We start from the raw sequence: 15485 nt of genomic DNA, 5'->3' as shown, positions 1-15485 counted from the left end.
TCAGTTGAAATCGAGTTTGCACAAGAAAAATGTGCAGGTGGTTTTTTTTTGGGCCATCATGGGCCACGTTGTGGTGTTCCTGGCAAAACTGGTACCGCCCCTATTTATTAGGATGATATGATGGTGACTTTCAAGGATCATATCATATTTTGTGTCTTTATATGGTGTTATTTATGACTTGTATGCTCAGCTGGACAGCAAGGAAGGTGAGACTGATCTTTACAGGCTGGCGAGACAGAGAGACAAAGATGGTAAGGACCTGCAGCAGGTTCGGGTAATTAAGGATAGAGATGGACACAACTCATGTCTTTTGTTTTTCTACTTTCTTTCCTTTCATCACTTTCGTTCCTTTCATCACTTTGCAGCTGTGAAATGTAAATGTTAAAAGTATTGACTCTAGTCAAATTCAAAATACAAATCGATAGATATTGGATTGGATTGGATTGGATTTGCCTTTATTAGTCTTGCAGTGGAGAAATTTACATTTCACAGCAACAAAGTGATAAAAGGAATGAAAGTTGAAAAACAAAATACATGAGCTGCTGGAAAGGCAGCCAAAGGCAACAAAAAAAAACAAATAATATGACAACACAAAGACAATAATACAACACAAAGACACAGAGAGTCATGGTGAATCGTGTGTTGATGCTAGCTGACACAAATTCCCAGCAGACAAATCAGCCCATTTCCAACAGAGCTTGGGCGCCATCTATTGCATTTTCTGGGATGCTACATTGCAGTCCAGACGCCTCAAAATGACACGGAAGGACTTCTTTAATTGATTGCAAACATGTATGCTTTCCTCTTCATAACTCTTTGAAAACTTATTCATAACTACATGAGTAACAACAAAGCATCTTCTCCGAATCTGAAGTCATTGTTTTGATTCTCGAGCAAGGCAAGACGTCTTGGCGTGACGTCAGGAACAAGGGGGCAGGTCACCTTCAGAAACTGAAACTTTCTGCGGTCATTTTGAAGTAGTTTTGGGACACAAGTCTTTTTATTGGTGTTTTTCATTTGACTAAAAATATCAGCCGGCGTGTTTTGGGTATTTTTGATAGTATAAAACGTTTTTCGGATGTCAGTTAGGAAGCAAATGTCGTTTGTCCTTTGAGTCTTTATTAAAGCATTACTTCTATGGAGTTTGTTGCTTTTTTTCAAAATCATACGTGTTTTTTTCAATCAGTGTAAAACCGAACATATTTAACATTTAACATTTTGTGGCCGTTATATCTTGTTCAAGTCATTCCTTGTGGAGGGTTTTAACCTGACGCCCAAACAAGAAACATCCATGCCGATTGATCAATTTAAGTAGACAGCACTCAAAATATAGACGACATCAAAAACATGTTAATTTTGTCCAATTTACAAATGACATTTTACAGACTGGTCAAGAAAGTGTATATCAGGGGTGTCAAACTCATTTCGCATTGCGGGCCACATACGGCCTAGGTAGATGTCAATGGGCCAGACCATTAAAATTATACCATACTTTGCTAAAAATAGCAAAAATATCATGTATTTCCTTTGTTTTGGTGTAAAGAGGCACAAGAACATTCGGAAGATTTTGACATTTAATGAACTATCCTTTTACAAAACATTTCATGAAACACCTCATATTTCCTTAGACAAATGTGCAATTTACTTTTATCATTCAGAAATATGCATTGCAACTGATCTCACTGATTGTACAAAGGCACAAAACTTTAATTGGTACTGAAAAATATAGTAATGCATTTTAAGATTAAATGAGACTTTTAAAGAAAGGGAATTTTTAAACCACTTACACATACGCATATAAAATCTAAATGTAATCCCTGCGTACACCTTACAAACTAAGGAGAGTGATTTTAAACGTGTAATGAAGAAAGTGTTCACCTGTCCTGTAAATCTGTAAACTTCATACATGAAACATACATACACATACAATACATACTGAAAATTTATGGAGTTGTATGAACAGTAGAATTCCATCACAGTACTTTTGTTTTGAAGCTGCTGACGAACATTAAAGTGTGGTATGGCAGGCTGTGGGTAATGTTGCTGTCGCTGAGAAGTTTGTCAAACTGACGATGGTTCAGACCTCTGGACCGGATGAAATTTACAATGCGAACAACCACCTCCATGACGTGGTCCATTTTCAGCGACTTGCAACACAATGCCTCCTGGTGCAAAATACAGTGAAATGTCCAGAAGCGATCTCCTCCATTAAGGGCTTGTACTTTGTCTTTGAACTTTGTCGCGACACCTGCTTTCTTTCCGACCATGGATGACGCGCCGTCTGTAGCCAGGCTGACAGCGCGGGACCAGTCCACTCCAACTCTGTTCAATACAGCAACGACAGAGCCGAAAATGTCCTCGGCTGTTCTGGTGTCCATCATTGGCACCAACTCAAGAAACTCTTCAGTAACAGTCAATGTCTCATCAACTCATCGAATAAATATGGCCAGTTGGGCCATGTCTGTGATGTCAGTGCTCTCGTCAATTGCCACGGAAAATGCAATCCTCTCTGCTATAGTATTCCTCGTCAGGCTAATATTGGCAAAAGCTTGTCGCTTCTCGGAACATACAAGTTCAGCCGCCTTCATCATGCATCATTTAACAAAGTCACCGTCGAAATACGGCCTCGATGCTAATGCTATTTCGCTAGCAATTAGGTAGCTGGCTTTTACCGCTGCTTCATTGACTTCTCGGTTCCGGATGAAAGTTGACTGCTGTTTCCTCAGACCCGCCAGCAATTCGTTCATCTTTTCTCTTCTCAGTTGTCCTTGCAACCCGTCATATTTTTCGCTGTGATGAGTCTCATACTGGCGTCGAATATTATATTCCTTCAATACTGAAACTTGTTGCAAACACACCAAGCACAAAGGTTTTCCGTGCATCTCTGTAAATAAATAGGACATGGTCCATTTTTCTTTGAAAATTCTACACATTGACACCGTCTGCTGTTTTCAGTCTGTCTCAGTGATGCGGCGTCTCTTCTACTCTGATGGAAAGAATGCGCCCCTTAGCGGATACTCCATGAATTGCAGCGAATTACAAATATTAATTCCATGTCTTTTATGCATTTTTCCACTTTCAAATTATCCGGCGGGCCTGATCGAACCTCCTTGGAGGCCGGTTACGGCCCACGGGCCGTATGTTTGACACCCCTGGCATATATGAACTTTGGGTGGCCATGGTTAATGTCGAACCTTGCAATGAGTCTTTCTGTTCTCCGATCATTTCTGGTCATTGCTTCTATTGAATAGATAATCTGAGGTAAGCAATCTGAGGACCACTTGGCTGCAGGCTTTGTAATAATAATAATAATAATACATTTAATTTACAAGCGCCTTTCTGAACACTCAAGGACACTTTACAACAAAGACAACACACAAAACAGTGAAATCATGCATAAAACAATAAATAATAAAACAGCATAATAAATTAGACCATGTAAGCAAGTTTAAACAGGTGGGTTTTCAGGTGAGATTTGAAAGTAGGAAGGGAGTCAATGTTGCGGATGTTGGGTGGAAGTGAGTTCCAGAATTTAGGAGCGGAGCGGCTGAAAGCTCTGCACCCCATCGTTGTGAGACGGGCAGAGGGTGTGTAGAGGTGGAGGGAGGAAGAGAATCTGAGGGCCCGAGTAGGAACGGAGATTTGAATTAGGTCAGACAGATAGGGGGGGGCAAGGTTATGGATGGCTTTAAATGTAAACAGAAGTATCTTGAATTCAATACGGAGTTTAACAGGGAGCCAGTGGAGCTGTTGGAGGACAGGAGTGATGTGGTGAAATGAGGGGTTTTTTGTGATGATCCGGGCTGAGGAATTTTGGACTAGTTGGAGTTTATGGAGACATTTTTGATTGACCCCGAAAAGAAGTGAATTACAATAATCGATACGGGAGGTGACGAGACTGTGGACGAGGATAGCAGTGGTGTGAGGGGTGAGAGAGGGACGGAGACGATTGATATTGCGGAGGTAAAAATATGCAGACTGGGTTATGTTATTTATGTGGGAGTGAAAAGATAGTGTGCTATCAAGGATGACACCCAGGCTCTTAACCTGAAGGGCGGGTGACACGGTAGAATTGTCAATGGTGAGAGAGAAACTGTTTGCTTTGTGAAGGGTGGATTTTGTACTGACAAGGAGAAGTTCAGTTTTTTCGCTGTTTAGTTTGAGAAAGTTATGAGAAAACCAGGATTTGATTTCTGAGAGGCAAAGTGTAAGGGATGCAGGTGGAAGAGAGGCGTCGGGTTTACTGGAGAGGTAGAGCTGGGTGTCATCCGCGAAGCAGTGAAAATGAATTCCAAATTTGCGGAAGATATCACCAAGGGGAAGAAGGTAAATAATAAAGAGAAGGGGCCCCAGGACAGAACCTTGGGGCACACCAGAAGACACAGGGGAGGACCGTGAAGTGAATGAGGTAATTTGGATAAACTGTGAGCGGCCAGTGAGGTAGGAGTGAAACCAACTAAGTGGGGTGTGTGTCACGCCTAGAGTGGGGAGTCGGTTGAGCAGGATGGGGTGAGAAATGGTGTCAAAGGCCGCAGATAGATCAAGAAGGATGAGAATAGAGCGGGAGCCGGCATCTGCTGCTATGAGAAGGTCGTTCGTGATTTTTATGAGGGCTGATTCAGTGCTGTGGCGGGGACGGAAACCAGACTGGAATTGTTCGTAGAGGTTATTGTGAGTGAGGTGAGAGTGGAGTTGACAGGCGACGGTTTTTTCGAGAATTTTAGCGATAAATGGAAGATGCGAAATTGGACGTAGGTTATTGAAATCATTGGGATCTGAACCAAGTTTTTTCAGGATTGGTGTTACAGCTGCGGTTTTAAGAGGGACAGGAACAATTCCAGTGGACAGTGAGGAGTGAATAATAGCTGAAATAAAAGGGAGGAGAGCGGGTAGACAAGATTTGATGAGGACAGTAGGGAGGGGGTCAAGTTGACAGGTGGAATTCTTGGACTTGGTGATGAGGTCAGAAAGTAAGGAGGGATGAGGGAGTTCAAAAGACGACAGCAGTTGATAGGGAGTAGGAAGATTGGGGGAGGGGGGGATACAGAGGAGCCGAGGTGCTGGTGGATCTTGTTGATCTTTTCAGTGAAAAACAGAAGTAGTGCGTTGCAGGTGTCTGAGGAGTGAAAGTGTGAGGGGAGAGAGATAGGGGGTTGAATGATTTTGTTGTACAGGGAAAACAGAGTCCGTGGATTCCCACTGTTAGCATCAATCAGTCCAGAATAGTATTCTGATTTTGCGCGTGTGATAGAGTCCTTGTAGTGGGTGAGGTGAGCTGTGTTCATGTCCTGGTGGGTGGTGAGGCCGGTCTTTCTGTAAAGTCTTTCCAGCTGCCGAGTTTTCGCCTTGGTGGAGCGGAGTTGGGCGGTGAACCAAGGGGCGGATCGAGTGAATTGGACTGACCGGGATTTAACAGGAGCAAGGGTGTTGAGCATGTGTGCAAGGTCCGTGTTGTATTGGGAAACAAGTTCATCAGGGGGGAGTTGTAGTCCGGATTGAGGTTGACAGCCATTGCAGTAAGGGTGACAGTGTCAATGTGTTTGATGTTCCGATAAGTGATGATGCGCGGTGGCTTGGGGAGAGAGAGTGTGATGGGAACGTTAAATGAGATGAGGAAATGGTCCGTTACAGGCAGTTCGTTTGCTGTGCAGTTGGCGGGGGTAAAACCACAGCAGCATATTAAGTCCAGGGTATGCCCTTTTATATGCGTGGGGAAATCAGAGAATTGGTGTAAGCCAAAACTCTCCAATGAGAAAATAAAGTCTTTGGTGAGGGGATGGGTGGAATTGTCAATGTGTATGTTGAAGTCCCCAAGGATAATAATATTTGGTGACAGAGTGGAGAGGTGTGTGAGGACGGCTGAGAAGTCTTTTAAAAAGTCACGAGGTGGTTTAGGGGGACGATATACAGTAGCTATAACTGTGGGAGATGGACCAGAAATTTGACACGCAAAGCATTCAAATGAGAGAGTTTCCGGGACTGGTACTTGAGTAACTTTCCAGATATCGCTGTAAAATATCGCGAGACCGCCTCCGCGGCCCGAGAGGCGGGGTTTTGAGAGGTAAACAAACCCAGGTGGCGTCGTGTCGTTCAACTCAGAAAAGTCCCCCGCCGTTTGCCAGGTCTCATTCAAACAGAAGAAGTCCAGCTTACGGTCACTAAGGATGTCTTGGATAAGACAACCCTTACCCGTAAGCGAGCGGATGTTCAGGAGGCCGAAGGTGACGCTGGTGGTGTCATTTTGAGGGGCATTGGCCGACCTAACCAGGCCGGCCAACACACGGTGTTGCACGGAGCGGCTGTAACCTCTGCATGGCCGGCGGAAAGATGACCACAGGGAGGTGATATCCTTGGAGTCGTCGAGGTGAAAGTCTCGACGTGATCCGCGGTGGATATACCTCCGGGAAGCGTCTGTGTAAGCTCACAGTCGTACAGGAGGAGCGTCATCTGTACAAATTTGAAGGTTTCGGACATTTCGCCTCCTATCCAAGAGGCTTCGTCAGCGAACTAAAGTCTGACTGGTCGTATCGGCCCTATTTATGTATCCCTAATGTCCAGCCATGGCGGCGCCGGACACAGCTATGATGGGTCCTACTCTCAGGTTGGGGAGGAGCAGAGGACCACTCCCTGTGGCCCCATTAATTGTTCCTACATTCCTGACTAACGACTGGCCCATTTCCCCCACTCCCACCGGTATCACCTCATCAGCATTACGAATGTTGCCTAACCTGTTTTGCCTAAGCAGGCTATTGCATGAACGATCCAAATTGAACCTCACCCCACCAGACCGGTTTAATGAAGGATTTTGTTGTTTTATAAGAATCACTTCTTTTACCCCCCTTTCAAACCATCTATGTTCTTTCGCTAAGATTTTAACCTCATTGTCGTCAAATGAGTGGTTGCTAGCTTTTAGGTGCAAATGTACTGCCGATTGAGGCCCACTAGTATTATCCCTGCGATGTTGATAAAGTCTTTTTTTGTCTTAAAGTCTTTTTTGATAAAGTCTTTTTTACATCTGTCCCAACCCCAGCAGCAGTCTCAGTGGTGAGGACGAGGCTGCTGGCGGATGTTTCTCTGCATGAAAGAACCAAACTTAAACCGGATCACATCTGCCAATTATTAGAAATCTGCCTTAATACTACGTATTTTCAATTTCGGGAAAATTTTTTTATAAACAAATTCATGGTTGTGCTATGGGCTCACCAGTTTCACCCATAGTGGAAGTTGAAAGGGGGGTAAAAGAAGCGATTCTTATAAAACAACAAAATCCTTCATTAAACCGGTCTGGTGGGGTGAGGTTCAATTTGGATCGTTCATACAATAGCCTGCTTAGGCAAAACAGGTTAGGCAACTTTCGCAATGCTGATGAGGGTCGTTATGCTGATGAGGTGATACCGGGGGAGTGGGGGTAATAGGCCAGTCGTTACTCAGGAATGTAGGAACAATCAGTGGGGCCACAGGGAGGGGTCCCCTGCCCCCCCCCCCAACCTGAGAGTAGGGACCTATCATAGCTGTGTCCGGCGCCACCATGTCTGGACATTAGGGATATATAAATGGGGCCGATACGACCAGTCAGACTTTAGTTCGCTGACAAAGCCTCTTGGATAGGAGGCGAAACGTCCGAAACCTTCACTTTTGTACAGATGACGGCTGAAGAAACCTTCTCATCGATACCTCCGGGAAGGGCGGCGAGCGATTTCCGGGAATCGGAAAATCGCCTGTGGCACGCTCGTCCACCGGGAGCGGAGTTCAAGCAGCTCTGACGCCGAATACTGCAGCCGTCCAACGGGTCGTTGGAGGAGCGACATGATAGCAACCAGCAACGTCCAGAGACAGGCAGCGTCCAGGTTAGCCCTCAACAGCGGGTACAGGTGGGTGGAGATGGTACGTGTTCTCGTCCGTGTTCTCGTTCGCGGTCCGGATAGACGACCGGAATCACGAGACGATCCGACAGCCAAAGCGGATTGGAGTTCGTCCATAAGTTCCTCTGGTGACTGTCGAGTATTTCCAGTGGTTACAGGAATCGTAAAAACCAAAAAGAAGCCAAAATGTTTGCGGGCGAACAGCGGCAGCCAAAAGCGCGCCAGCGTACACTCGGCCCGGAAGTGATGAATTTGTCTTCCCTCACCATTACTGATACGACTTTCTCTCACCCGCTTCACGTCTCTGTGGCCTCTCTGTGAGCTGTCACTCACCCCGTCCTTTCCTGAAACACAATGTGCTCATCGTCTTGGATATTTCTCAGTTACACCTGGCATCACACAACAGGAGGGTGTTAGTGGCCAACCAGCACATTGGCAGGCTGATTTGCAGTTCATCACATTTTTGGTCTTTTCTCTGAAAAAAAAAACCCAGACATAAATGCTGAATGTGACAATAGCACTCGACTGCGAACCCGTCCAGGGACGGCAGGTACTAGGTTACTTCCTTGGACAGCTGACCATGTTATCAGATTACAGGGTGCATGAAAGGGTTAACAGGGGAATCTGTTCTTTGTAAAGATTGTGTTACACCATTATTTACATATTTCATCTTTAGTCTGCTATGATTGATGAAAACAATGCTTAAATTATTCAAATAAAAATACATTTTGACCACATTTAAAATTCCAGAACTGCCATTGAGAACTGAATTTGTAGTGACATACAAAAGCAGGGATTGTAACAATTCAGCGGAAAAGCAATTTAATGTATTTTTCAACCTATATTTTGTCCAAATGCACCTTCTTATTTTCCAGCATATAACTTTTATAGGCTGTGCACAAAATCAGTGTCTTCACATAGGCTGCAGGGCAAACAAAAGGTTGGCACCTACTGCTCTCGATCCTGGCTGGGCTGATGTCTTCAAAGAATAATTGCAATAATCATCCAAACTCTCAAATCTTCTTCACTTCAAAATCAAAAACTTCTGAGTTACCATTAAAGCAGTCAAAGCTTTTGTCCACACTATCTGGGCACTCTTTCTAGATATGGACACTGTCTGTCTTTAAGGGCCCCTCTCATGTTGTCTTCGTTTGTTCTCGTTTCCATTTCTAGTCGCTTCCATTTAATTGGTGAACCTCCAAATGACCCTGAGCATGTCTAGCGAGTCTATCACTCTTTAACTACTGTTTCCTTTCCTGACCACCGTCGATACTGGTTTGATTGAAATATACTTTTTCATTGAATGCCAGAAGGAGTTTTTAAAAGAAGCCATGAATTAATTATCAGAGTCGCATACCATACAATTAATTTTGTGGCTTTGCTTCAATCCCTCCACCACCACCACCCCATCTCTGCACCATTCTGTCTGCGCTTGGAGAATGTCAAGTAACATTTTCTAATTAATTTATGTGATTATCAGGGATAGTTTCTGGAAGGTCTTCACTTTCAATTTGTGACAGGCGACAGATGAACAAAAAAGGGTGGGCTGATGGAAAAGGATGCCGTTGTATGATTTAGGACTGGCTGAGCTCCTAAAACACATGCCTGGATGGACTTACATTGTCTTGATTGCTCTGATTCAAAGGTTCACAGCTGATTTACTTTTCATTCACGTAACAACATTTTCACTACTTGAAACATCCTATTAGCATTTCTCACCTTGTAACAATGGCTCATGAAGAATAGGTTTGAAGAGTGACTGCTCAAAGTAGTAGCAACTTGGAAAAGTCTACTTTTAAGTTGGGCATTCATGCTGCAAATTATAGACATCCATTCTCAGCTGGTGAGCAAGAGATCTTTGGGAGGGAGATGGGCTACACCCAGATGCCAATCAATTGCAAGGCATTTAGAACATCATTCACACCGATGATAGTCGAGTGAGATTTTTTTGTTTAAAAAGCATCAGTTTGAAATGTAGGTGGATTCTCGACCGAAAAAATTCCCTCACCATTTCAGCTAGCTACCCAACTACTGTACATACAGAGAGCTTCCCAAGTGCGTTCATTCAAACCCGGATCTACAGTATTTGATGTGAGCTGGACCTGTGTGAGGTATGTCTTAGTCCCATTGTAGGATTGCGGGTATAATTCCTGCAATGCAAATTCAATCAATGGTGTGATCCCATGTGTAATATGTGATATAGATGTGAGATAGATTTATGGCTTATTTTTCTTCAGTGAAGACCTTCATTGTACATACTCTAAAAACCTATCACACAATCAGCCATGTTAATGGTAAAATGTTATTGCCATTTTCTGTGGACACTCATTTTCAGTGGGGATTTGATGTTTTTAACAAGCTTAACTGGCTTTTTTTTTTTAAGAAAACAGAATTGAAACAATAGAAAAATTCAACAACATTTTTTTCTTTTTCAGGAATACAAGGTTACACTTTACCTTTGAAAATTTATGGGAAATGATAATTATATTTTAGAACTGAAAGTGAAAGAGTTTCCACATATTGTGTATTATTCATTGCAATAACAATAAAACATATTTTCATGTGAATGGTTTTATGAAGTCAGTTGATAGTGGCAAGCAACCAGTCCAGAGCATACCCTGCCTCTCTCCGAAAGTCAGTCGGAATAATGTCCAGCTTGACCAAGACTGTGTGGGCAGAAGAACTACAGAAAAAAATTTGGTGAACTGGAAGTGCTGTTAACCGTACATTGGGTGGCGGTTCAACAAATTTGTTAAGCATGGTACACTATTTTAATAAAGACTTATATATCTCACCCACAATGGGTGGTGTCTGTCCCCCATTTTAGCTCGGGTCCTCGGGCCAGGTAGCTTGAGGGTTCTGCGCAGTAACCGTGCTGTTCTCAGCACTGCGCTTTTCTGGACCGAGATATCCGATGTTGTTCCCGGGATCTGTTGCAACCACTCGTCGAGTTTGGGGGTCACTGCCCCGAGTGCTCCGACCACCACAGGCACTACTGTCACCTTTACCTTCCAGGCTCTCTCCAGCTCCTCTCTGAGCCTTTGGTATTTCTTGATTTTCTCATGTTCCTTCTTTCTGATGTTTCCATCACTCGGGACCGCTACATCCACGACAACGGCTTTCTTTTTCCCTTTATCTATGACCACGATATCTGGTAGGTTGGCCATTACCATCTTGTCAGTCTGTATCTGGAAGTCCCACAGGATCTTTGCTCGGTCATTCTCCATCACCTTGGGAGGTGTTTCCCATTTTGACCTTGGGGTTTCCAGTCCATACTCCGCACAGATGTTTCGGTAGACTATGCCAGCCACCTGGTTATGGCGCTCCATGTAGGCTTTCCCTGCCAGCATCTTACACCCTGCAGTTATGTGTTGGATTGTCTCAGGTGCCTCTTTGCACAACCTACATCTTGGGTCTTGTCTGGTGTGGTATATCCCTGCCTCTATGGCTCTGGTGTTCAGGGCCTGCTCTTGGGCAGCCAGGATGAGTGCCTCTGTGCTGTCCTTTAGGGCAGCCCTCTCTAGCCACTGATAGGACTTCTTGAGATCAGCCACTTTTGCTATGGTTCAGTGGTACATCTCGTGTAGGGGCTTTTCCTCCCATGATTGTCCCTCTTCCATCACCTCATCCTCTGTTCCCCATTGTCTGAGACATTCTCTGAGTACATCATCCGTTGGAGCCTTCTCTTTGATGTATTCATGGAGCTTGGCTGTTTCATCCTGGACAGTGGCTCTCACACTCACTAGTCCCCGGCCTCCTTCCTTACAGCTTGTGTACAGTCTCAGGGTGCTGGACTTGGGATGGAACCCTCCGTGCATGGTGAGGAGTTTTCGGGTCTTGACATCCGTGGTCTGAATCTCCTTCTTTGGCCACCTTATTATTCCTGCAGGGTATCTAATCACTGGCAGGGCATAGATGTTTATTGCCCGGGTCTTGTTCTTGCCATTGAGCTGGCTTCTGAGGACTTGCCTCACTCGCTGGAGGTATTTGGTCGTAGCCGCTTTCCTTGTTGCTAGTTCGAGGTTGCCATTGGCCTGTGGTATACCGAGGTACTTGTAGCTGTTTTCAATGTCTGCGATTGTTCCTTCAGGGAGTGAGACCCCTTCAGTGTGGACCCTCTTACTACATTTCTCCAGTCCGAATGACATTTCGATATCACTGCTGTAGATCCTGGTTGTGTGGATCAGGGAGTCTATGTCCCTTTCGCTCTTAGCATACAGCTTTATGTCATCCATGTAGAGGAGGTGACTGATCGTAGCTCCATTTCTGAGGTGGTATACATAGCTTGTCTTGGCGATTATCTGGCCCCAAAGCCGGTCCAGGTCTACCACACCCGGCTGCGAGCGCGTGCGGCACCTGGAGGACGCCCCCGAACCCATGCTGATAGGGGGAGGGAACGACCGCACTATCCCCAGGGCTCATCACACCCAAGGCCCCCAGCCTAAGACCTCCGGCCTCCGCAAGTCCCCGTCTAAACGGCGACCACGGCGACCTATGGAGGTCAAACCCATGACCCAGTTACGCGGTTGGAGCTGGACAGCGAACTAATTGGGCCCTCCAGCTCCCAAACCGTGCGGGCACTAGTTGACTCGGGGGCCGACGGGTGCATCATCAACCCCCAGCTGGCTGACTCGTTGGGCTGCCAACTCATCGATCTCCTTCCCCCCCATGGAGATTGAACAGACAGACGGAGAGGAAGAACCAGGACCTGGAGGCGGCCCTCTGGTGCGTGTGCCTCCACAACCCGGCGTCATGGGCCCTACACCTACCCTAGGTGGAGTACGGCCACAACTCCCTGGTCTCCGCAGCCACAGGTCAGTCCCCATTCATGTCCGCCTGTGGCTATCAGCCGCCCTTGTTTCCCACCCAGGAGGGCAAGGTGGAGGTCCCGTCTATTGAACATCACCTCAGACGGGCCCACCGAGTCTGGAAGGAGCGTATCCTGGGTGCCCTGAGGTGGGAGGTTGAGAGGAAAGTTCAGCAAGCCCAGGGGACGACCCTCATCGCCAGGGGCTGTCCCAAGGATCGCCGTTTCGTCCAACTCCTGGTTAACCACGTCGTCCATCTCCACGGGATTCCGACTGACATCGTGTCGGACCGGGGACCACAGTTCGTGTCCAAGGTATGGAAACGTTTCTGTCGGTCCCTTGGGGCGTCAGCGAGCCTGTCGTCTGGATACCATCCCCAGACCAACAGACAGACGGAGAGGAAGAACCAGGACCTGGAGGCGGCCCTCCGGTGCATGTGCCTCCACAACCCGGCGTCATGGGCCCTACACTTACCCTAGGTGGAGTACGGCCACAACTCCCTGGTCTCCGCAGCCACAGGTCGGTCCCCATTCATGTCCGCCTGTGGCTATCAGCCGCCCTTGTTTCCCACCCAGGAGGGCAAGGTGGAGGTCCCGTCTATTGAACATCACCTCAGACGGGCCCACCGAGTCTGGAAGGAGACCAGGGACGCCCTGACACGCACCGCGTCCCGGGACCAGAGGGTGGCGGACCGTCATCGGCGACACCCCGTATTCCATGTTTCCCTCCTCAAGCCAGTGGAAACTAGCTCCTTAGCCCCCCCCCCCCACGTCCGCCCCGGATGTTGGCCGACGGACCGGTCTACACCGTGCGGGAGATACTGGACTACAGGCGCTTGGGCAGAGGAGTGCAGTACCTGGTCGACTGGGAGGGCTATGGACCGGAGGAACGACAGTGGGTCCCACGTGCCTGGATCCTCGACCCGTTTCTCATCCGGGCGTTCCATGCCGCTCACCCATTCAAACCTGGTGGGCCGCCAAGAGGCGTCCATTGAGGGGGGGGGGGGCACTGTCACATCTCGTCGCCGTCCTGGGCGCGCCCCGCCCCTCCTGTCACCTCCTCCGCTGCTCCCTGGAGACGGCCCCTCCCATCATCACGCACCTGGGTTCCCACAGCTGTTTGTCATTCCCTTGATTGTGCCTTCTGACTATATTTGCCGATCGCACAATACCGTCTCCGTCGGAGTATTCTGAAAGCCACCCTTGCTACTTCCGTGCCGTCAGCTCTGCCGTCATCGATCACTATCATTTACCTCATCCTGCTGTCATTTTTGCATGCGTGTCTCAGTAAAGACTTTTGTTCACGAGTATCTGTCTCGCCGTGTATTTTGGATCCAACCTCCCCGCTTTCCTTTCGTCACTCGAGCCCTGCCCTCAAGCCAAAAGTGACGTGACAACTACGTTCCGACGAGTCAGCTGCCGTCACTCTCGCTCGGAACGTGACAGCTACGGATAACTCGGCTACAGGATGTTCTTTTCTCTTAAAATATCTATCCAATGACACTTGCTCTCACTCCCACAGCCACATCACTAGATTTCACAGCCTCCTTATTCTTTAATATCGTACTGATCGTAGAGGATCAGTGAGTGTGAGAGTGACTGTTGTACGTCTTTCTGTGCCCTACGATTGGCTGGCAACCAATTCAGGGTGTCCCCCGCCTCATGCCCAAAGACAGCTTCAGCACCCCCGCGTCCCGAATGAGGAATAAGCGGTACGGAAAATGGATGGATGGATGAATGAATTATGTTTTGGCGTGTACTTCCGCCTTCATCGGAGTTACACCGAAACATGTCAGGTAATTGAACACCTAAAACGCCACTGTAAAAGAAACTGTTGTAAATTAAGGTCAAAGAATAGTTGTTTTTGGTCTTGACAAAACAAAATAACAGCTCATCATCCGTTGGTTCGAACACTTTTGTGTGTTTTCAGTATTTTTTTTTCCTGGTGAATGTTATTGTTCTTTGTTTTTGTTTGTTTGGAGAAGCTGGGTATGGGGGAAACCGTATTCATCTCATCAGCACCAGCAAAGCTTCTTTACCACTACACCTTCTTCCTCTTCTGAATAAAATGGTTTTTTTCCATCCTGTTTCATTTTATCTTTCTTTTGCACATATGTGAATTTGCATGTTTGCTTCTTGCTCTTTTCTGGTAGTGTATGTATTTTGTAGATAAAAGTTCAGCAGTTCAGTTAAGAGAAATTAGTTGGGTAAACAGTGGTAAATGTCAATGATAAAGTTCTGTTGAAGCTCATCTGATTAGCGAGACAACACAGGTGTCTTATCTTGACTGTGCAACAGAGGGTAAAATGGAAATGATTGTGTGGTCCTGAGCAGTAGATCCCTATCCCAGAAATATGTGTCTGCCACTGAGCTCATCCTGCTGGACTCTCGGGTGCGACGTGGAAGATCATTGTGAGAGAGTAACAAGGAGAAAATGAAAAGCAATCAGACCTCTCTTGTTGTTCAGATTGAGGCCCTTTATCGAACAAACTGGCCGCACGAGGTGTAAAATGAACATTGGTGTCTTTGAATCAGAATCAGAATCATCTTTATTGCCAAGTATGTAGAACACACAAGGAATTTGTTTCCGGTAGAACACGCTGCGCTAGTATCGTCGTAAAAAAAAACTGCTAAGTGGCACTATACTGCGAATACTCTTACTAGTTATGAAATCCTATAGCCCAATATGCCACGTTTAGCACTTTATAGCTCGCGCACAGACTTACCACAAAGGGGTAACTGTGAAAAGTGAAAAAAACACGAGAACCGCAGAGGGCTAGTGTGAACCTTTTGTTTTTGTACTTAATGAGAACTAC

At 46.3% G+C, this 15485-nt stretch overlaps 2 protein-coding genes across 2 annotated transcripts in view; both read left to right on the top strand.

The window, feature by feature from the left end:
• zfpm1 (zinc finger protein, FOG family member 1) overlaps nucleotides 1-15485 on the top strand; it is a 161686-nt gene that overhangs the window by 109509 nt on the left and 36692 nt on the right. The gene's annotated exons all lie outside the window — the stretch shown is intronic.
• Nucleotides 12691-14689, top strand: LOC148898381 (uncharacterized). Its single transcript, XM_088997554.1, has 3 exons — nucleotides 12691-12984; nucleotides 13051-13149; nucleotides 13246-14689. Exons 1-2 carry the CDS (start codon nucleotides 12691-12693, stop codon nucleotides 13147-13149), a joined length of 393 nt encoding a protein of 130 aa, XP_088853680.1. The 3' UTR covers nucleotides 13246-14689.

Source organism: Hippocampus bargibanti, linkage group LG05 (genome assembly GCF_051943395.1).
Source record: "Hippocampus bargibanti isolate YZ-2025 linkage group LG05, ASM5194339v1, whole genome shotgun sequence".
Classification (NCBI taxonomy): domain Eukaryota; kingdom Metazoa; phylum Chordata; class Actinopteri; order Syngnathiformes; family Syngnathidae; genus Hippocampus; species Hippocampus bargibanti.
This window is presented reverse-complemented; position numbering and strand designations above follow the sequence as displayed.

Bases quoted from the DNA above. Each gene is read 5' to 3' on its own strand.
- LOC148898381 (XM_088997554.1), top strand. From the start codon at position 12,691: ATGTCCGCCTGTGGCTATCAGCCGCCCTTGTTTCCCACCCAGGAGGGC. The intron at 12,985-13,050 runs GTATGGAAACGT...TACCATCCCCAG, and splicing joins GACCACAGTTCGTGTCCAAG to ACCAACAGACAGACGGAGAG.